General features: G+C 40.2%; 1 protein-coding gene across 1 annotated transcript; it reads right to left on the bottom strand.

The window, feature by feature from the left end:
* Window positions 1–835: 835 nt before the first annotated feature.
* On the bottom strand, window positions 836–19,052 carry LOC112956426 (S-adenosylmethionine synthase-like). Its single transcript, XM_026049947.1, has 9 exons — window positions 18,980–19,052; window positions 16,463–16,540; window positions 13,482–13,604; window positions 13,006–13,118; window positions 12,217–12,360; window positions 10,214–10,432; window positions 8,873–9,055; window positions 5,886–6,019; window positions 836–2,744 (listed from the first exon to the last, which is right to left on the bottom strand). Exons 1-9 carry the CDS (start codon window positions 19,050–19,052, stop codon window positions 2,642–2,644), a joined length of 1,170 nt encoding a protein of 389 aa, XP_025905732.1. The 3' UTR covers window positions 836–2,641.
* Window positions 19,053–22,674: the final 3,622 nt, after the last annotated feature.

Below are 22,674 nucleotides of genomic sequence, written 5' to 3'. Positions count from 1 at the left end.
TTCTAAAAGACAATACAGCATGACTTGAATGCACAGCCTCAAAGTAAGTTACAAAAGCTACAAAGTCAGCAGGGAAGAAAATAGGAGAACTACAGCAAGGGAAAGAATAGTTGCGCGGGCAACATGGTTAAAATTAACTACTCATTACTGAAATCCAACTCGCTTCTGACCTCGTGTGTGATACTGGGATTAACCAAACTTGTTCCTGATTCTCATTGATTTTCTGAATGTATAGTGAGTAGCTCGGATCTGAGTTAGAATGTGCAGTTCCATTTGATTGCAGCTGGGTTTTTAGGACAATTATTATAAAAATAGACAATTGGAAGATATGTAGATGTCAACATAGAAAGTAGGCACTTAAATATATTCGTGTATTTGGACCCACCTGCCCTAAAGTTGGCAGAGACTCTAGACACCACTACCTTACAGTTTTCAGATAAATGAAATAAATGCCTGCCATCACAGAAATGCCAGAACAATTAACTTTGTTTCTAGAATTCTCAATCAAATACATTTTCTAAAACTTAGAAGAACTGCTGTTACACATAGCATGGTTTGATTAGTGTTTTATTATACATAAGTTCTTGTGTTACTTCAACCCCACAGTGTGCAGTCACTTCCAGGCTGAACATGGCTACCAGTGGATTTGTCTTCTGGCTGCTTCTCTCTTATCTCACTGTGAGGGAAGTGCCAGTGAATAATAACCTTTATTTGGGTAGATGGGGGGAGGGAGTGTTTGCACTTCTTTTTAAATGTGTTCCCTATCCTGGAAGACAGTGCACACATGTATTTATCCCCAGAGCAGAGGCTGTGGAAGAGGACAGTGTCAGTCCAGAACATTTTTTCATCTCTCAGACCAGAAAGTGCAGCTCCTGCACAAGTTAAGGGAACTAAGACAACAGCAGAGAATCCCAATAGTTGATCTGTTCTTACGAAATGTTAGGTACTTGAGAAAAATTCCCTGAAAAACTACTCAAGCCATTGGAGGCAAAGTCTGTAACTTTCATCTCAACACAATTTTACAGGAAGCCAAAGGGCAAGATGAACCATATTTTGATGAGATCTGCAGATACTTACTGTCCAAATACCCCGTGGCCAATTTATCTCTTTTAGACTCCAGATGTCTAAAAATTAGCACAGTTTTTGGTTTTGGGTTTTTTTTTTTTTTCAGTTTAAGAAACATGGCCACAAAACAATTCATTCCCTCTTCAAATTTAGCAAAAGACTTTATCAAAATGTGCTTTTCTCCTGACAAAACGATAACCACAGTTTCCTACCAAAAACACCATTCAAATTTGGCAGGGTAAAGTTTCAAAACAGAGTTAAATTGAGGCTAAAGGGCCGTTTATGGAAGTACCTTTCAAAATATCATTGCAGCTCATTTACTGTATAACAATCTTGGCAGCCTGTCATCATTTAAACATTTTACTTCAATACTGCTATGACAGGGGGTGAGTTCTTCTGACTTTTCAGAATTTTTACCAAACTATGCTAATATTTTGTAGACAACACTAGCTTTGGTCTATTTTAATAAAGATTAAATGCAGTTTTGCAACCGTGTTGCCATACACTGGATTACACTGGACTGCAGGCAAAGCAAGGGTCTAAGCTAACCTCTGATACAAAGGGAAACCTGTCATTAAAAAAGGAATACTTGATCTAGCAAGAAAACTGCAGCTTTTATTCCAGGAACTTTCAGGTTCCTTTCATAATAAAACGAGCCCTTTGTAAGGCTCGAGAGTGACTGCAGCACTGCTGTGGTAGATCAGGTTGACTGTATCAGGCCAGGTAATGTACTGGAGCTGCCGAACCATGACCTTGCTTTGGCTCTGCTCCATGGAAGGAGCACTGGATCAATCAATCTTCACAAGGAAGCTTTTGAAAACTTGTTCAAAACTAGTGTTATATTAAACTATTTGCATTTAATTACACACATCGCTGAAGCCCATGCTATCCCTTTGATGGGAAGGAGAGAGGTATTTGCTTAATTGTTTATTAAAATTCCCTAGTATTAAGCAAAAGCAGTTACAGCATTTCAACACTCTCTCTTAGACTGCAATATGCTGATAAATCTGCTCACCAGAATAGCTACTTCCTATATATAAATCTTTTAATTCCTCCATAGTCTTCTAAGAAAAGCTAGGGTATTTTGAATTTTGTCTCTTGGGGAAAAAAGCAAACAGATAACACTACCACATTGCTAACGTATATTAGGGTTACAACGGGCAGTGTTCTGAAATACCTTAGCAATTTGCTGGGATCAGAAGAACCATTACAGAAGGTGTAGTCATGGAATTTGCACCATTACTGGACTAAGTTACCTGACCAAGCAGCATGAGGCTTCCCTGGCGGGACACGAATCACTTTAACTTCCACAGCCTGCTCTTCATTTAACATCTGATCACAGCCAAAGGTCTAAATTGATCATTCTGATAACAGAGACAGAGCAAAGGGTTTCTTAGCTGGAGGGCATGCATTTCAGGCCACTATTGAAGTTGAAAATTAAATATAAATAATTGTCCATACATCTACTAGCTACAGAATGTCATTTAAAGAAGACCACATACAATCTTTTCATGAAGCTTAAAGTTGAATCTGATTAGTAAAGTTGAATCTGATTAAGCAAAATATTTTGAAAAGTCTAAAACACAAGTTTTTTGGGTTTCTCCCATGTAAATTCTTCTCTTCCAAAATGCCCGTAACATGCTGTTTTTTGATACATCGGCCTCTTCAAATCCAGCTCCCTACATGAAAAGAAAAAGAATGTAAGGTTTAATTAACTTTCCTACAATGTATATTATGATATAAATACATCAAGGAAATAACCAGTGTTAGGCCTGGTATCTATCCATGGAATTGCTAGCTGCATGCTTTTCTTGCAGAATCACCTGAATTTACAGCGGGAAACATAGTTGGTTAATGGTTTCAATTTCAACACAAAATAGCTACATTTTCCAATTGTTCAGAGATGAGATAAGTATGTAGTTAACCTTTATAAACATTACAGTATAGAAGCATTGAAAATGCAATAAAATTCAGCTGCACTTGTGCAAGCCTCAAGGTGTTTTATTGCCACTTCATTTTATCATGTTGCTATGCCGTGATGATGATTGTCTCAAATGAAGCTGCCAGAGATGATTATCTAGAGGACAGATAATCATCCAACAGCTCTTTCACACACAGAATGAATTCCTCCAGTGTTTTAATTAAAAGTGGACTACGATATTTACATTTGCTGCCTGGATTACCAGTACCAATTGCAGACACCAGTTGTTTGATTCCAGAGTAACTAGAAATTTAAAGCTGCTTATGTAGGCACACAAAGACACTGCTTACAATAGAGCTTAGTACTGTTTTTGATTAAATAATGAAGATGTGTCATGATTATTACCATTTTGTCTGCATAATGCAGTGTCACAAGTGTCTACCACATTTTTGTTTTGTTTTGTTTTAATTTCAGGCAAAGCCTGAAACATTTGGAGGCTTTTCTTCTCTTTGTTGTTATGTTTTGGGTTATTATTTAAAAGTCGATACTTAATATCTAAAGCTGGTGGTGAGAAAAATGGCTGAGGAATAATAAAGTAAGGAAAGACGAACAAATCCAAGAGGAACAGGATAATCCATTTTCAGATGGTGAAGAAATTAAACGTTATTGCACTTGAGAGGACACTTCTGCATAATGTGATGCATAGCAGCTAATTCTTGTTTTGAATAATATTTGGTGTAATATGAGCACATGCTGTAATGACTAGTAAGGTCCATTGCACCTGCCTCTAACAAAAAATCCACCAATCCACCAAAAATCTGAGTGACAACTATATGAAAAATAGAACAACTTCAAGCACTGTAGTGCTTAGTTGATTAGAACAGATACTATTCAAAGAATTTTAAAGGTTATGAGGTAGAGTGTAGCAAAGATATAGTGCCTCAACGATAGTTTTTGCCTGTTCTGTTCTCATTCCCTTCAGCACTTGCATGGTTAAGGTAATGTACTTGAAAAACGCGGCTTTTTTTTTGGCACACCACATCAAGGAAAGTATCTGGGAGCGATCACAAAAATAACTTAGGGTGAACTGACATAATTACAAAAGCAGAGTTCTGGTTATACTTCTAAACCAAAGACACCTGGAAAACATTACCTAGTAGTGGAAACCAACATAATCCCTTGTATTATTTGAGAATATAAAAAAGAAATGTCAGCTCTACTCTCAGCAGGTATGTTCAGAAAACATTCTTAAAAGCAAGCAGAAAGGGTTGGTCTCACTAGCAAAATTTAACTGATTGGCAGAAATGGCCGTCATTTTTAAAGAACAAAAGACACCTCCTATTCTGCAAGATATTGACAAATATTTTCAAGAGTCATGTGGAATGGGTAGACTAGAATTATATTAATAAATATTAATATCTCTGAATTTAAAAGAGAGATGAACCTTTGCAAGCTGTTTCTTCCAGTAATAAGATAGCTAACATGTATGCCAGCATTTTTGGAGCAAAGAGTTTTAAAACCAGCACAGCCTAAAGCAACAACCTGGTTCCTCTGTGCGGGAGTTAATCTCCTCTAGACATGTACCTCAGACTTGATTTCTCTTGTCAGTTCTATGGTATTTATTAAGGAGGAACTCAGTATGGCTGCCTCCTTAATGGAGAAAACCACATTTCTCTCCACTAGTTGAACAAGACATGAAACTTGCAGGAAGCCCAGCCTGTCAAGCTTGGTGGAAAAGAGTCAAGAAATAGTTTTCTCTCAGAAAATGGAAACCCACATGCTTCCATAAACGCAAGGATTATGTCTATTAAAGCATTTGCTTACTCAGCTGCAGAAATAGTGAAATAATGTAGCTGGGTTGGCTGCAGGCAACAGCTTAAGTAGCTTTGTGTTTTCTTGTCCTTACTGACTGCATGGCAGCCACAGTAACTCATACATTTCTAATTACAAATGAACTTTCACTTTAGGACAGCTCAAATCACAGTGGGATTTTTCTTTTGTTTTTATAAGAACATACAGTATTTCACTTGCTTCCAGAGGTTTAGAAGAGAATTTAAAAAATCTGAATTCCTTTTAAATTAAATTAACTTTACATGGGCTACACAGGACTCTGTGAAAACAAGGGGCAACTAGGATTTGTTGGTTTTTTTTGAATCAGAATGTGGATTACATGGATTTAGCAATAATAATAATAGTAAAGTTTCTTGGAAGTATTCTTTCCTATTTTGGGCAAATGACCAGTATTTCCAGAAAAGCAACAGCAAACACCAGCCTGACACTAATTTGGTAGGTCAGCACTCGGCACAACACAGTACAAGAGCACAACAACTCAGTACAACAGAAAGGCAATTACTGAACTCCAATGTCCTGCTGATTTTAGTGGGGCTGCTTGTGCAGTGAGGGCACCAGCATCTTGCCATCATGTGGCAGTTGTGTCACATGCTGTTTCCAGCTTAAAAAAGAGAGGCAGGGAGCCCATACTTACTTCTTGGTTAGAGCAACATTCTGAATCCTCACCAGATAAGGCAAAAGCCTTATATACCCTGTTAACAGGCAATTTGGAAAGCCTAAGTACAGTCATTGTTAAACTTTAATTATATTTTGTCAAGCAAAACACAACCTGGCTAGTGAGCTGCAACAAGCAGCACTCTTCTGTGGTTACCAGGAGATGTTATATGATGTAATTTAGACTAGTCTTCTTTATTCAAAACATTTTGTAAACAGGTTTTAGAAATGGCTTTTTATCTTTTACTGGGTGCATGTCAAGAGTAGATACAACAGACATAGGACGAAGGTGTCATCAACCAGGTTAGGAGCCAGAATCTTTCATATTAAACTGTTTAAGAGAACACAAGAAATACAAATTATTCCCTTCAGTAAATAATAATGGCACACAAACCTTATGATAGCTCCAAGGCGTAGATCAAAGTTTTTCTGTACTATCTCGAGCAGTTCTTCCTCCGATCTGTCTGACGTGCCATAATGAAACACCGAGATTGCAAGAGGATGACTCAGACCAATAGCGTATGATAGCTGTAGGGCATTGCACAAAACCCAGAAACAGTTAAAACATTTGTGCTTAAGCAAAAAGAGACGTGCATATTGCTTATCAGGGGAAGATTTCATGTGCTTTTTTTTTTTTTTCCTGTATAAGCAAAGCTAGATGTGCACATGCTATTTGTCTGCTATTTATTATTTGTCTGATAATTATTATTTGTCTGCTAATTTGTTATTTGTCTGCTAATAATGCTATTTATTTTAGAAAATTATCATTTATCTTCAGGGAATGATCAGTTAGGAAAAATATTTGACCTACATGACTTAAACATGACTTAAAGGGATGCTTTCCAATCATCTTCAAACACTGCCATGCTGCATCATTTATCTCAACTAGATCCAAGCACCCCGTGCTGCTGAGACAGGAAGGTCTGAGAACTGCCAACATTTCCAATTCTCATTGAGGTGGAGAAAAAATATATAGGAAAAGATGCAAAAAATGTTTACACCTGCTTATCGCACTCACATCCCCTTTCCAGAGCACCATTATTTGGTTCACTTTGAGTACATCAGATGAAGGCAGGAAGAAACAGAATATGACCACCCTGTTTCACTGTCTATCCACCCTCATGGTGAAAAGCTACCACAAATTGTGACAGTTTCCTCTTGTTCTGTCTTTGTGTGTCCTCATCACCACCTACTGGGACCCTGATCTTCTCCCTAGCCCACGAGACCCGTTGGTTTGGCCTCTGCCCACGTAGGGACTTCTCCCAGAGCTGGAGAAAAGCCATTAAAAGACAGATTCATTTAACTTATATATAAGACAAAGCCTTCTAGTGCGAACTTCCAGCCACCACTTTTTTCTACATCTTTCCCAGCAAAACCACAAAGTTCTTCACTGATAGTCTTCTACACATAAATGTGTCTACATAGCAATCAAGTCATCCTTCCCTTCCAAATATACCAGCCTTCCTAAGACGTCCTGTCCAAAGACTGTTTTTTTTCTGGATTGATTTACTTCCATGCAGTCGCTGGAATTTGTGCCAATATTTCCGTGTACTTTTCAAGACGAAATTACAAAAACTATTTTTTCATGAAGTAGTTACCAAAGTAACAGCCCAGCATGGGCAGATTTTCCTGAAATGTATTTGCCTTGATCATTCAATCCCTTTCCAAGATATACTACTTCTGTTATGTAGCGTATAGCTTAGCCCTGTGGGAAACACACACTATTTTTCCTTCCTCATGATATATTCAGATGACTACACGTTTTGCTAGAATGTGACTAAGCAATACAAACCATTCTGCATCTGCCACTCATCTTCCTCATTGTCTCTGCTTTCTACATGTACCAAGAAGTAATAGTCCAGATGGCTCACTTCTATTTATATACTTCTTAGGAACAAAATACTGATTTGTCAGAAACTGTCCTAATCATCTCCACTAGCTAGTTTTGCCTGTTTTTCATTAACCAAGAAGTTGATCATTTTTATCATACTAAATAAAACCTACATGGTGTTTGTGACAACATAATCAGTCTATACTTCCCTGCATTATCTGGGTTGCTCTTTCAGTAGTAAAAGCTTGTTAGTATAGAAATAATAATCATAGCACAGCCAGCTCAATTGCTAGCCCCAGCAGAGGCAGAGCATGTCTTACTACAGCACATGGTCACAGCTGGGCTGGAAACAGACTTATACAGAAATTCTGTGCAGACAAATTTGATGTATTTTGTTTTAATTTATCTTGGATCCAACTTTCCACCACTTCACTCAATCTCTTATTTTCTGCTCTCTCACTGTCTTCCCTTCTTGTTTCTTATTTCCATTTCTATGATTAGGTATCTCCATAGGGTGTGTATAACGAATTAAGTTTTGCTGTGTCTAGAAGCAGGTTCAGATATTTAAGGAGGGTCTCTGAAAAGTAGTGGATAACTACATTCCTACCTAACTCAAGAATTAAGCCAATGATGTGTGGATTCAAAAATCAGAATGTGCATACCAAGAGGTTATCCTCTGTCCTGTCAGGAAACAAACCCCGCAGCCCTTTGCTAACAATGATTTTTGTTCCATGCCTCTTCCCTAACTCCCCTTCCTTGTCTTACTCCTTCACCTCTGAGGAGGTGTAAAACATCTGCACAATGCCTACACAGGAGGCCTTGTTCCTAACAGGGATGTCTGGGTACTCCGTCGATCACAACCACATTTACTGAGTTTCCGGTCCATGAGAAAGGAAAGGGCACAGCTCTGCAGCAAAAGATAAGTTATGGCTGCTTTTTACTGAAGCAGCACATAAACTACCATTGCAAACTGCCAAGACACACCTTAGTTGTTCTGCATTCTCTTTCTGTTCACATTTAATGGTGAAACTGTCTGAGGGCAAGTAAAACACTTCTTTATATTTGTTTTACTTAGTAGTCCCAAGTATTCACATATAAGGAAGGAACTTTATTTATTCTAAATGTTACAACTGAAGAAATCTATTCTTGTTTTAACAGGTCTTGCACAATGATTTTTGTTTTCAGTTACACCTTACACTGTAGGACATTGGCATAGTAATATTGGTATAGTAGTATTAACATATTAATAGTATAACAGGGAACCCACAGTAACTTAATTTTAATTTCAAATATAATTGAAATTGAAATTCATTTGAAATTGCTTAAATTACAGCTAATCTGGCCACCCAACACACCAGGCTATGCAAACAGCATCACTGCTAACCTAAGTGTCTGTGATGTGCTGGTACAGCCTGGTTTGCAGTGCAGTGAGTGTGTGTGAGTTCACATTACAGCAGGTGCAAGGATCACTGGAGCCACTGGAAGTAAAAGCAAGAATGAAGCTAAAAGAGCCTGGTGCAGGGATGGATTACTCTTCCCATTGCACTTACCTGGATTAATACTCTTTTACAGAGGCCAGCTTTCACCAGAGATTTTGCAACCCAGCGAGCTGCGTATGCTGCAGAGCGATCAACTTTGGAAGGATCTTTTCCAGAGAAAGCGCCCCCTCCGTGGGCTCCCCAGCCTCCATAGGTATCAACAATGATCTTCCTGCCAGTCAGCCCAGCATCGCTCTGCGGGACAAAGGGTTGAAAGCAGTCACGAGACACAGCAGCTGACCCAAGCCCATTCCTGGCTACTGGATAGGGCTGTTTTGGGTTTTCCAGATATCACTGATTGTTCACAGGGCTTGGCTTCTCGTGCAACAATTTAATGAATACGGTCTGCTTTGTTAATTTTTTTTTTCAGACATGTACTAAGCCATTAGTGCTGCAATAATATTTGAAAGCTCATGTTAATGGGAAACACCTGTAAGTATTACAAAAAGTGTGTTCAAATCCTGTGGATTTGAACTGGCCTGTGGATTAGTGGACACTGACTTCTCCCAGTAATACCTGTTTGAGGCCAAAAGTTTATGGAAGCAAAAGCACTGCTGAAAAATGAAACACTTATTACCTAGCAGATTAGCAGCTTTCACTAATAAAATAAATAGGAGAGAGGAATGGGGGACTTCACAGGTCTGTGCCTCAGTCTGTGTCCTGCATGAGAGAACTTTGCATTATAGCTGAGTTTACCCAATAGTTCTCAAGTACCTCTCCTTTCCTCTACCCAGCTCTCTACCTCAGAGGTGGCTATGTCATCTCTACATCATCCCACTGTGATCACAAACACATCTGGCAGTTTTTGTCCCTCGTTGATTTAACACAGAATGAGAGGGGTTTGTTTAGCCAATTTTCTTATTCTTCCATAGCGGTCACCTACTTGCCTAGCCCTTGCCAGTCACTGGCAACTGGAAAGCTGAATAAGTGTCAAATTCCAATGAACAGTAAGGTTTTATACACAGAATTCACTAAAAGTTGTGCAGCTTTCTGAACACATATTTTAAATTTTACTTTTTCTTTAAATTTTACTGGGAAAGCAAACAGATGCTTCAAGTCAAGCATTCTAGTATATGAATAAAGGGCCAACTGAAGGGCAAATGTTTAGTCATATATCTTCTAGGCAAGACAAAAACCCAAGTATTTCTACAATTGACTGCCCAAGCAGATACAGCTTCAGTTTAGAAATCAGACGCCCAGTGGGATATCTCAAGTGAAATGATGAAATGTAGATTATCTTAGTTAAAGGTGTACCAATTCATCACACTTTTGTGCAAGAGAATATGTAGATGTATGTAACAAAGCACAATCCAAGTGTGTTTAGGCTGTCCCCTACCCAAGGCTGTACCATACCTTAGGACCCCCTTCTACAAACTTTTCACTTGGAAGGAGGTGATAAATCGTGTGCTCATCAAGGTACTTCTCTGGAATTACTACTTTAACAACTTTCTCCATTAGCTCCTTCCGTATTTGCTCTACAGGTATATCCGGAGCATGATGTACTGAGACCACAAGTGTGTGCACTCGGATGGGCTCCACTGCTCCATTGCACTCCTTGTATTCCATTGTGACCTGGAAAAGAAAAAAGAGCAGTCACTTTCCAAGGTCAAGAGCATGCTCACCGCACTCTTCTTCAGGCAGAACAGCACTCTGAAATTTAAAAAATGAACCTCACATTTCTTTTGCAGGAAGAAAAAAGGGGAAACAGGATGAAAGGGCTGGATTGTTGCTGACACTTAAAAGAATTGTAAGAAAAATTACAGACAGTACTGTAGAACTTCTATCAAATGAAGTTAAGGATGGGATTCATATGTTGCCACAGAGAAGCAAAATAACAGTAAGAAAGCTACAGAAGTCTGGGATTTTTTCTGTCAGATGCTAAAACCATTCACAGTTTGCCTACATTAACATAACTTCAAGCAGGGGATTTTCGAAGTTGGGCCCAAATAAATTTTGGAGGACCTGGATAAAAGGAGTAACTGCAGAGCATGGTACGGTGGGCTGAACACCAAAATTTCACAGTAACCTAAAAGCAAGTTGTTCTGTGAATGCCACAACTAGCCCACGTTTTACAGATTGATGTCTTGTGACCAGCAGCTGTCTTTGGTGCCTACTCAAGCTAAAGCTGAATTTTTTCCTCTCACATGGAGTGTTTCTTGTTTGTCTCCTATGCAGCATCTCATTCTTCCAGATGCTAAAGTCTTAGGCAAATAGCATCTCTGCCACATCTGCTCCTTCCTCTAAGTTCCTCTAAAATTTCACCAAGAAACCTTTGGTTACAATTTCTCTACTATTGATATTGATATACTGTACTGAAATTAAGTGGAATGCCTGAGCACGATCTGAGCTGGATTTCGCTCTGATTAATGGAATCCTGAGATCCTTTCCTGCCTTTTGAAAGTAATGCTGATCTGTGCATGACAAATACAGCCAAAAATGGAGATCTGTCTAAAGCAACATTCCTTTGCAAACTGTAATGTAGGTGCAGGCGTTTATAGACACATATATTTGTGCTTGCGTTTTTCCATCCTTAATACAGCTATTCTTACAGGTAAGGAAAACCTCTCAACTTCTCTGTCTCTCAGAAGTGTTTGGACAGTTACAGGACACAACAGTCAGTCTATCCACCTCTTCCCTGCCCTGCTGACAAAAAGTACTATTTGGGACACACCACATGTTGCACGGCCACAACTGTAGCAGTACAGAAGTTAATGCATTTCACTGCCACTAATGCAATAGAAATTAAGAATAAAATGCCTTGCTCTCCCAGGAGTGCCACATGTGCAGATTTCCCTCCCATTCCTAGAGATTTCACAGCTCAGAAGATGGAGGATTTACAGCCTCACAGACACCCAAATCGCAGCACACAGACTTATCCATTCAGCTCTGTAGCTGTCAGTGGCTCTGGCTACAGATCAAATATAGCAAGTATGAGGTTTGACAAAAGAAGAGGCATGCTTTAATTGAGAAACCATAGCACAATCTCAGTACACGCTTCTGGAACATTTCTCCAGGAAAAACAAATCAAAACAAAACTTAAAAAAAAATAGCTGGTTGACAGCAATTTATCAGTCATCCTCATCTCCAGGGGAAAAAGGTGAAAAAAAAATAGTGTTATTCTGAAGAAAACTGTTAAGATACTGATAGAACACCTTAAGCAAACAATGCATGTTATATACAAGTGCACTTTAATAAAGTCATCCCAACTTGAAATATAAAACTGTCACCACCATTTTTGAAAAGAAAAAAAAAGAGAAGAAAAGAATTCTGATTTAGCAGCTGACAGAGTAAAACTGTTATGTTCTTTCTCCCTCTTGGAGTTTGTGGTCTCCTGTACATGCACCTTCCTTACGAACCTGTGTTTTCCCGTCGGGTCTAACCCAGGGCCAGGTCCCGTCGCGGCCCAGCACCTTTATCCGTGCAGTCAGCCTGTGTGCCAGCAGGACTGTTAGGGGCATGCACGCGTCCGTCTCGTCAGTGGCGTAGCCAAACATCAGGCCCTGCATTGAAATACAAAGCGTAACTCGAAGCCGCTCATCTCCACAGTCTGTTTCCACTTCTGTGTCTGTCTCTGCCACTTAGTCTAAAACTATCCAAGACCAGAAACAGACAGCAGCAACAAGGAGCCTGGATACACTATGCTGTATAGCTACCTTAATAATAACATCTGTGCATCTGCATGCAGGACAGTGCCTTCTAACAGGAGTATGGAGTCTGTTCCAAGAATATTTCTGTGCTAAGAATCCACCGTAAAGACTTAATAGACAGAGAGTTCAAGAAAAGCTTGTTTAGCCCTCTCCTCACTTCTGACCAAAACACACACACAAAAAAAACCCACAAAAACACAGCATTTGACTCCTCAGATGCAAAAAACAGGCATGCTAAGGACTTGACAGCCCAGCCCCGCCACCTACAGATGAAAGGTTTAAATGCAGTACTGTCCAGTAGGGCCACTGCACACAGGCAAAGCTGCTTTCCTAGAAACTAGTCAAGGCCACAGTTTCGCACTTGAGATTAGCACACTGCGCAGTATTTGGCCATAAGTTCTTTAATTTTAACACAGACGATGGCTTTTCATTCTCATCCATTACAAATGTAATCCTTCATGTTTGTACTACTTTAATTATGGAAAAACGCCCCGTTACCTGATCCCCTGCTCCAATGTCATCATCACTCTTGCCATGGGACACAGCATGCTTGATCTCTTTGCACTGCTGCTCTAAAGCTACTAAAACTGTACAAGTCTTATAGTCCAATCCTAGTGAAGAAAATATTAGAAAATTAGCTGAAAGCTGGAAAGTTCACAAACTACCAGAGAAGCCTTTACAGATTACCTAGTCATCTTGGCTAATGCTTTCATATTTCCCAAGACTTAAATTCAAATTTCCTATGCCAGGATTATTTTCTATTGTCAGTGGAAGCATATAGCATGAGTAAATTCTTGTCACAGGATATCCAGGGCATGGACAAGTTCAAGGTATTAGCTGAAACCTGGGCTCTTGAACTTAGATACTCTGTATAATCCTACAAGTTGCCACATCGAAGGTTAAAAACATGACTGTGTGCATTGTTCTGTGCGCACAACAGATCTGAGAAGGAACACATGAAGGCTCTCACTCACCTTTGGAGGAATCATCATACCCTATGTTCTTAATTGTCTCTCTGACAATTTGCTGGTAATCCACTATAGCTTGGGAAGTAATCTCTCCACAAAGCAAAATCATTCCAGTTTTTGCTACACACTCTGTTGAAGAAAGATGTAGAGTTAATCATGTTCTGAGGAGGGTTCTCTAAACAACTGAGTGCTCACAGGGGAACTGTGAGCAACATCCTAGCATGTATATAGTTCTGTATACAATTACTCTCCTCTCTACCCAATACAAACATTAAAACCACTTTGTTTTGATGATAATTGAGCCCATCTAACTCAGTTATCCTATCTAAATGGTGGCCAGCATCAAATGTCCATGGTGAGCCATAAGAATAGGTCATGTGCATAGCACTGTTTCTCCAAGTGCTTCCCAGTCTCCAGCAATTTCAGTTAGGATTTCTAAACATAAAGCAGTATCACGTATTAACAGCTGGCATTAATAGCCATGGATAGACTGCTACATTAATTGGTTCACTTTCAGCGTTTACAGCATCCTGCAGCAAGAAGCTCCACAATTTCATTGTAAATTCTCTGCAAATAATCACATATTGTTTTTCTAAATGCCCACCCAGGCCACAAGTTTCCTATCTTGCCTTCTCCTTTTTATGTTGAAACAGGTAACAATTACTCTCTAGTTACCATATCCATATAACACATATAACCTTATATATGTATTTCATACCTAATTCATTCCATCTCTTTCAGCCTGAAGAGGCCTATGCTATTCACTGGAAGCCATTCTACAATAATAACCACATTTGTTGCTCTTCCTCATACTTTTTATGATTTTGTTATAGCCTTTTTTGTGGAATAAGGAATGCGGCTGCACACAGTATTCAAGACAGACACAACCATAGATTTATATAGCGCCTTAATTACGTTCTATTTTGCTCTCCACTCCCTTCCCAGTAATACCAAACATTTTGTGTCTGTTTCTAGCTACTATAGACCATTTTCACAGAAACACAAGTTTATTATAACCCCAAACCCTCACTCGTGAGTGGCTGCAATCACCTCCAAACACTTTTCCTTATTTGTTGGGTTAAAATTGCTTCCTTTGCATTAGTCAACAGTGAATTTCATCGATCACTCTTGCCCTCCATTTATCATCTTCCTTACATAATTTCAAGTTCAAATACTACAAGAAACACCTCCGCCTGTTCTACCTAAGGGAAAGTTAACACATAAGATTTTTGATTCCTAGAAGGATTTGTTTCTTACAGGTTTATATCGCCCAAAGATCATTTTGAACTCCAGTAATAGGTAAAAATTTCCATTTTTTTCATGTACCAATGGTGTCTGGTTAGCTATTATTCTCTTCAATTTACTGGGTACACTAGGAAGGACAACTACGTTTCAAGACATGATTTTGTTCTACTTAGAGAAGAATTAAAATAATTATTCTGTCTTATACCACTTGCACTACTGCTTAACATTATGTTTGCAGCACGTTGACAGTCCAGCTCTGTCCTGCTGGAATGAAGCATCTCAGAGCATCACCTGCAAAACTGGTTGGTGCTGAAGACCAAGCAGAAAATAAAATTCACAGAATTTTACAGATACTTGTGTCTGCTGATAGATAGAACCTAGTTTCAACATCTCTGCAAAATGCACATCATAGTTTGGTTAATTTCCTTACTTTATATTTATTTAATGCTTTGGTTTTTTTATGTTTTTCCAGAAGCTCAGAGCCTTGTGCGAGAAGGGAGAAATTCTGCACAAGACACTAAGTTTCACCAGGGAAACCCTGTATTCAGTGGTCTAACTACTCTCTACTTTCCAATCCACTATTTTTTAATTAAAATGTGAGCCTAAGCAACCTGAAGACTTATGCTTTAATGCTAATTCAAGTTTTCTGACTCCACTCAGAAGTTTTGCTGTTTTTTTCCCAACTGGCTACAAAAATCAGAGCTTTACATAAATAATCGTGTCACACCATAGTATTCCATTTGGTAAGACAAACTCATCCTATTTCTCACATCTCTTAAAACGCCTTTTTTCCATCCTTGTCAGTTTTGTAGATTTCCTCTAAGATGCTCTTCAGCTTTTAGCACTTTTGAAGCATCATGCAATACCCAAATACGTGCTCCACTCAGTCAAATACAGATGTTAGGCCCTCTCTCCACTTCTTGCTGCTCACGGCTATGCTTCCAAGGATCACATGAGATGTTTTTTGACCAAGTGTCATGTTAGGTGATCATATTCCTGGGATGCAGTTAGCCCTCTGATCTGTAACTCTGCCTAGAGAGTTACAATTCCTTCTAAGAAACCAAAGACTTTGCATTCAGGTGGCTTTTTAGAAACACTCCCATTTAGAAATATTCCCATTATCAGTGTTCATGTCCCAGTGGCAGCTGTGCTGTCCTCTAATGACTTGTTTTTAGCATTTGGAAGAGATGTTGCACAGTGACAATGTCTCTATAGTGTAGAGTTGTCCTAAGACAATGTCCCAAGGAAAAGGTAAATCAGTGCAATGAGAGTCACATTCAAGTGAATTGTGCACTTCATCTTACTGTGAACCAGCAGCATCACCCTGCTTCTGTAAAGGCAGGATAAATACACATTTAATACTTCTGGATTTCAAGTTGTATTAACACATTTTACTTACTATATCAAGAAATATGCCTTGATATATATCTTCCCTCAATTCTCCCCCACTTTTCTTGTACTCCTCGTTATCTGTAGCCCTTTCAACCATACATTTGGTCATTTTTAACTTGCATGGAATACTCTATTTCCTTTTCCTGCCATGTTTTTGCAGCTTTATTTCCTGCTTTTTCTTCACATAGCACGCGAGGGTCAGCCTCTCGCCTGTGGAGTTGTTGACTGTTACTGGCAGTTGACTGCCAGCCACCTTCTATTGCAAGTATCTCGGAATAGAAGATGTTATATCGGCATAGATTAGTTGCTTGCACTTAGTTAATCTGTTTTTCTGACTGCATTGTGCTTACCACAGGCAACCTTGGCATCTGGATCAATGGCAAGATGAGCATCCAGAACAGCATCACTTATCTGATCACACATCTTATCTGAAGAACAAAAATAAGGAGGACATAAAATTTCTTCTTGTGAGAAGTGAAAAATAATTTTGTGGTAAGATTTCCTTTCTAGTGGGCAGCAGACCTCTGCAAAAGCAACTGCCAAGGTGCAGTTTTAACAACCACAACTCTGAAATGTATGCATTATGTATGTAATGTATGTTTTCACTCCCCTGCTCAAGTCAATCTGTCATCTGCACGAGCCAGCAGCTTCCAAGGTAAGTGGAAAAAAAAGAAGAAAGCCACAAAAGCAATCATGAAATATTCATTTCAATAAAAGATATAAGACTTTCTGAAGAAATAAAATATTTGTGTAATACCTAAGTCCCTTTAGTAGGGAGTTTCTCTTCTTCCCGTCTTTACTTTAAAATTTGTATTGCACGCTGTGTGCAAAGTACTCAATGTCACATGCGTTTTATAACCGTCAGAGATCAGGACTGTTGATCCCTTCACTACCTTCTGTGGGGAGTTCTGATATCTCTTTTTTTTGGGATCACAAGAGGCATTCCTCTACCTAAAAACACATGATTTTATACTGAATCCACTGTTACAATTCAGCTCACTTGAGTATAGAGAGTTTGCAGACATTCTCAGGGGCAACAAGACATTGGCCATTCACAAGTCCTCACAGTAAAATTTCTGACAAGGCAGAATAAGAGATCAAAAAAGCATTTTTAAGGACAAAATCATTAGAGAAAAATCATTTTTATATATTCCTTCTTTAGCAAATAATTGCTTGTTGTGTAACAAGACCTGAGAATACCATTACTTTCTTTTCAGGATATTGGTTTATTTGAAGTTAATGACATATATCTTGGTACAAATTGAGGTTGTCTGTCAATTGAGGTTGTCTGAGGTTGTACAAATCACGATAAGTGAATTGGGCAACAGCAATCCACAGCATTTCTTCAGAAATATATCTTTTGGCCCAAAATGAGAAACAGGCACTAACCTTCATCCACCTCACTACAAAAATAAAAGAACGTAGGTTTAGCCACACAACTACACAGCTGCATCCAAAATATTGTACCTGGATGAAAGCTGACCCTGGTCTGAAGACAAAAAGTGCGAAATACAGCAGCTGTGGTCAAAACTCAGACTTAGGAACCGTCTGCAGAGCCTAGTGCAGCACCAGCCAGCCCACGCTGCTGCCCAGCCTGTCATCAGCAAGTCTCTCCACCACCCTGCAGCAAACTGAGCTCTGCACGTCAAGAAGCAGCCCCACACCGCGGGGCCTGACGCTCAAGCAGGGACAACGTGACCTGCATGAACTGACGGGTTTTACTGCCTTCAGCTATGTGCCCCGTTGCAACACGCAGCACGGTTGTGCAAAGCCACCCGGGGCTGGGGCAAGTCCAGGCACGCTTCTGCAGAGGTTGCACTGCTCACCAGGGGCTGGGCAGATGGAGGGGTTAGTCATGTGGCTGCTCTCAAAATACACCCAAATGTACCCTTACAATGAGTAGGAATTGCTGCAAAAAAAACAGATATGCAATGAAAAAGGCAGCGGCAAACCTTCAGTGTAGGGCACCACCATGGCTTTCCCGCTGCTTGGCTTTTTGGGTTTCATTCCATTGTGGTGAAGCAATGTTGCAGAAAAGCAATTTTTTTTTTTTCCCAGTCTTGGCATTTAAAATATATGTCTTAGCAATAAAATACATAGAAATAGTATTTAGCTAAATTAGCATTTAAAATATATCATCTTAGCATTAAAATGTATGTCAGGTGAAGGTTATAATAATGGGACCTATTGCTACCTTTGTAGCAAATTTCAGACACAGGGCTCCTTCTGGAAGTTCAAACTTCCTCCGATCTATCAGTTAGCAAAAATTGCAGAAATGCTTTTTTTTTTTTTTTTTTTTTTTTTTTTTAGTGTCTTTAATGATGTCTTTGTCTAAAAGAAACAAGAGTCTTCAGTCCCAGAGGGCAGCCTGATTTTGCACAGGCTGGGGTGTACAGGAATTTGTTTTAAGAACAGCAACATGATGGAAGAAGCACATTTAATATTGTAGCATTACCTGGAATGCAGCTGTGATGAAAATTAATGCTGAGCATTCCAAACATTTCAGAAGTCCAAAACTAATGATACTCTATTACAGAAATAGCCAGAAAATTATTTCTTCTCCTTACAGAATTGCAACGGAAATCAATGTCCAGTATATGCTGCAACTCGAAGTCTACTGTAAAAGACTTCCCCACGCTTCTCTCAAGCAAAAGTTCAAAATTTAAGTATAATCCCTGATTATACTGCATACCAAACAAATAAATTCTCTTAAAGTGCACAAGGAAACTAATCTGATGTCTCATAAAAATAACTGATCGCTCCTTCCTTTTCTCCATTAAGGCAGAAATGACTTAACTTTCACCACACAGCCTTCCTCAGCACAAGTACTTAATAAAAGGAAAGTCTGAATTAGGATTTCGACTTACCAGAATGACCTTCAGCAACAGACTCTGAGGTAAAAAGAAAGCGCTTTTCTTTTTTTGAGGTATGACTTGACATGTTTCAGTATCTTTAGCGAGCCTGCACGGGAGAACAACCCGAGGCAAGTGGATTACAGAAGCAGCACGCAGCAGGTTAGGTGGAAAGGTTGAGGTACTTATGCAGATAGCTGAGATAATGGTTTCTGAGTGTTTGTTCCTCAGAAGACGGTAGATTAAGAGTGATATTTGTGGATTTTACAGCGGCCCGCCACAGAAACTCCTTTCATAAGCCTTTTGTGTTTGATTAACCTTGTTCCTGCTAAGACTTGCACAAGTGTAATCATTAATAGTGTGAACAGAGCTAAAGCAGAGCTCGTGCTTGTCCAAGCCTCCTCCTTACTCACACCTCTAAGAGTAACAGGCACTTAACGATAGTAACAAATCTCACAGATTTCATCTGAATGTGGAAGGGTCAGTAACATTTTCTTGTAGGTGTAATCTCCATAAACTGTACTTAGCTGTAGGAGTGATTTTTACAGAAATTCGTCTCCATCCTAGGTGAGAACAGATGTTTGCATCCGTAAATGCCCAGGTTGTGCTCCCCTTCCCTAACACTACATATGTCCCTGGCTAAGTGGGAATGCTGTATCACCAACAGCAGCACCACAACCATCAGCACCTTCTGCAGAACCATTGGTAAAGCCAATGTTTTCACTATAAACCCCGATAAACCTGAGCCTGAAAACCAGGCCCTTCCACGTGACTTCTTGGACATGTCCATAGTTAGAGTTTCTCTACTGGACTCCTATAGACCCCCTTTTCACCTCCCATTTGCCTTAGATGAAGGAAGACCACCAGGAAACCTGTATCCAAGCTGTACCCCAATGCAGTGTGTCAGCATTACCCCTTTTGCATGCCCCTTTTGGCCTGTTTCAAAAGACAGTGCAACAGCACACAGCAGCACACGATTGCAGCACCCTGCCACAGAGCCATTTAGGAAAAAACAGAGCTACGGCCTTAAAAACCCCTGTCCACACAGCAGTTTCAGGTTGCTGCAACACGTTACGTTGGGCTCGGCTTCTCTAAATCAGCAGGAATTTGTGGAAACGTTGCTCCATCTTCTAGGCATGCTATGCAAGCAACAGCTGGGTACCAGGATGAAGGTGGGCTGTGGTAACAGGAAGCTTCGTTACTTGGCATTGCAAAGGAGCCCCTTCATTCACCACAGCACCACCAACACCACCATGAGACTGACTCCAAACACTCATTCTGATAAGTCTTTACCACTAAAAAGCGGTGTACTTTTCACTTCAGGACACTTCCAAGGTATTATATGATAATAATACAATAATGAGGACGGGGGTTCCTTTTTATTTCGAGACAAGCAAGCCAAACTCAACTCTCTATGGGAGCACGGGATTTTTTCTCAACTATTTTGCCTCACAGTAGTGTCATTTCCAGCGTATCTCTATATTTTACATTAAGATGGATGCATACTTTTGATTTCCAGAGAAAACTGTAGTGTTTTTAACAGCGAATCCAAGACCTTTCTTTCACTTCAGAGACGGTGAAACAGCTCTAGGTAGCTCGTGGAGTTAATCTCACCCAGGCAAAAGAGAACATGCAGCAAAGTCGTATTTTAGCTGCAAAAACAGCCAGAGAAGGTACTGCCTTGTTGTGGCAATGCATGTAGTGACCTATGTGCTCTACTGCACCATCACCCAACTGAAAACCACCACTGTATTCAACAGACAGAAATGGGCAGTGATTCGATTGCAGATAAAAGGCCTCTAACCTCCTTCTTTTTCAATCCTTGCAGCAGAAGTTTTCAGTGTCTTAACACTAAAATAGCCCCATGCCCCGAGAGCAAAGTTATAAAGGACAGCGATTGCTCAAGTGTATGATGGAGAGCCATAAAGGCTTTAAACCACAGTTAATAATTATCAGAAATGCTGTATGAAATCCATTAACTCATCTATTTCATTGACTTGCTCTACCTTCAGTCTTTATGACTATACAAAAATAAAGTAGCCATGCAAAGATCTGTGTGCTTGGAAAGATTTCACTTCCATACAAAACTCTTCATCTCTAGCTAAACGTGACACAAAAGACTTCACACAAAGCATATAAAAACATTCACCCGAAGGACTACTGAACCCTTCTTCGTGAACTCACTTTAATGCTGGTCTCCAAGCTAATTGTGCTTTTCTAAGCTAATTGTGCATTATCTCCTGCCCTGTGCACTACCAGTTCACATTGAACATATGCTGTTCAGCATGTTTTATAATGTAGAGTACACAAAAATAATCCAACCCCAGCCACGACTGTTGATAAAAAAAAAAAAAAAACCTAATGGGTACAAAGACTGGTGAACTTTTCTAAGAGAAAATAACAATGTTGCTACACTGAGAAGGGTAGGGTTGCCTCTGTACTTCCTTAGCACCTCAGAGAGGTCATTCTTGGCTCATTTCATTGCCATCCTGCTGGAGCTCCCCCACAATGTTCCCTCCTGTATACACATTATGGAGCTGCTGCCCTCCTGATGAGGCTTCTCCCAGATGGCATCTCCCAACTTTTCAGTTCTCTCCTATGGTCTTCTTGCTTCCTGCGCTAGACGTCTGCAGTACATCTGGATTTCTAGCTCTTTTACACACCCCTCTTCCTAAAAAAGCTGCCCAAAAGCTGCTCCCCCTCAGGCTGATCCAAGCCTTCAGGAATACATCTATTTCCTCGCAAGCTCCAGCTGCTGTAAGAGCTGATTTCAAACCCTGTCCGCTATTGCACAGAGCCCAGGGCATGGTTGAGTGATGTGCACCAGTTCTTGGGACTTCTGACTTGACCATCATATATTATTTCTGATTCCTATGGATCTTTATGAACTCCAGAGACTCCCACTGCAATTCCGGCATGTTTCTCAGACTATTTCTTATTAAAAAAATAAAAATCTTTTTTTTTCTGGAATCACAAATTCATTCCTGCCCAGCTGCACATTTCTGGTTTGGCTTCTTCTACTCCCTCGAGTTCACAGAGGAATTGTCAAAAAGCAGCTGTGATTTACTGGAAGCAGCTCCCGCAGTACAAGAGAGCAGGATTTGGGTGTTTTTTTTTTTTTTTTTTTTTTGTTTTTGTTTTTGTTTTGTCTAGAGTATGTTGGAGACCTAACTCCATTCACGGAGCAGAGCTGGGTGTTTATGACATTAAAGGTTCACAGTGGCCTTCAGCCACATGCTCACCAATCCTAAAACACTGCATCCCATCAGAGTGGTCACACAACTTGTGCTGCCAACCTTTTATCTGACGGGTGTTTTATTAAATCCATGAGACTGGACTTTCTAGAAACTGAAAAAAAAAGGGGGGGGGGGAGAAGAAAAAAGAAAAACCCACAGGTGACGGGGCAAGATAAAAACCTACCGCCCATTCGGGCATCTCCCACAAACCCACGTATCACGCCCTCAGGGTCCCTGCACTCCTCTGAATCACGCGCCTTTGCGAAAACCGCAAATACATCTTTGTAACGGCATTCCAAGCGCCTCAGCCCGTGAAGAAACCCCTCGGCTGCCCACGAGGCTCCCGTCCCGCTAACAACCCGCCCGCGGACGGAGCCGCGTCCCGCGGCGCGGCGCGGGGCACGGGCGGTCGCGACATGGCGGCCGCGACATGGCGGCCGCGCCCTCCGCCGCCACATGGCGGCCGCCCCTTCC

Source organism: Nothoprocta perdicaria, unplaced genomic scaffold (genome assembly GCF_003342845.1).
Source record: "Nothoprocta perdicaria isolate Ctin4 unplaced genomic scaffold, notPer1 scaffold_63, whole genome shotgun sequence".
NCBI classification, from domain to species: domain Eukaryota; kingdom Metazoa; phylum Chordata; class Aves; order Tinamiformes; family Tinamidae; genus Nothoprocta; species Nothoprocta perdicaria.
This window is presented reverse-complemented; position numbering and strand designations above follow the sequence as displayed.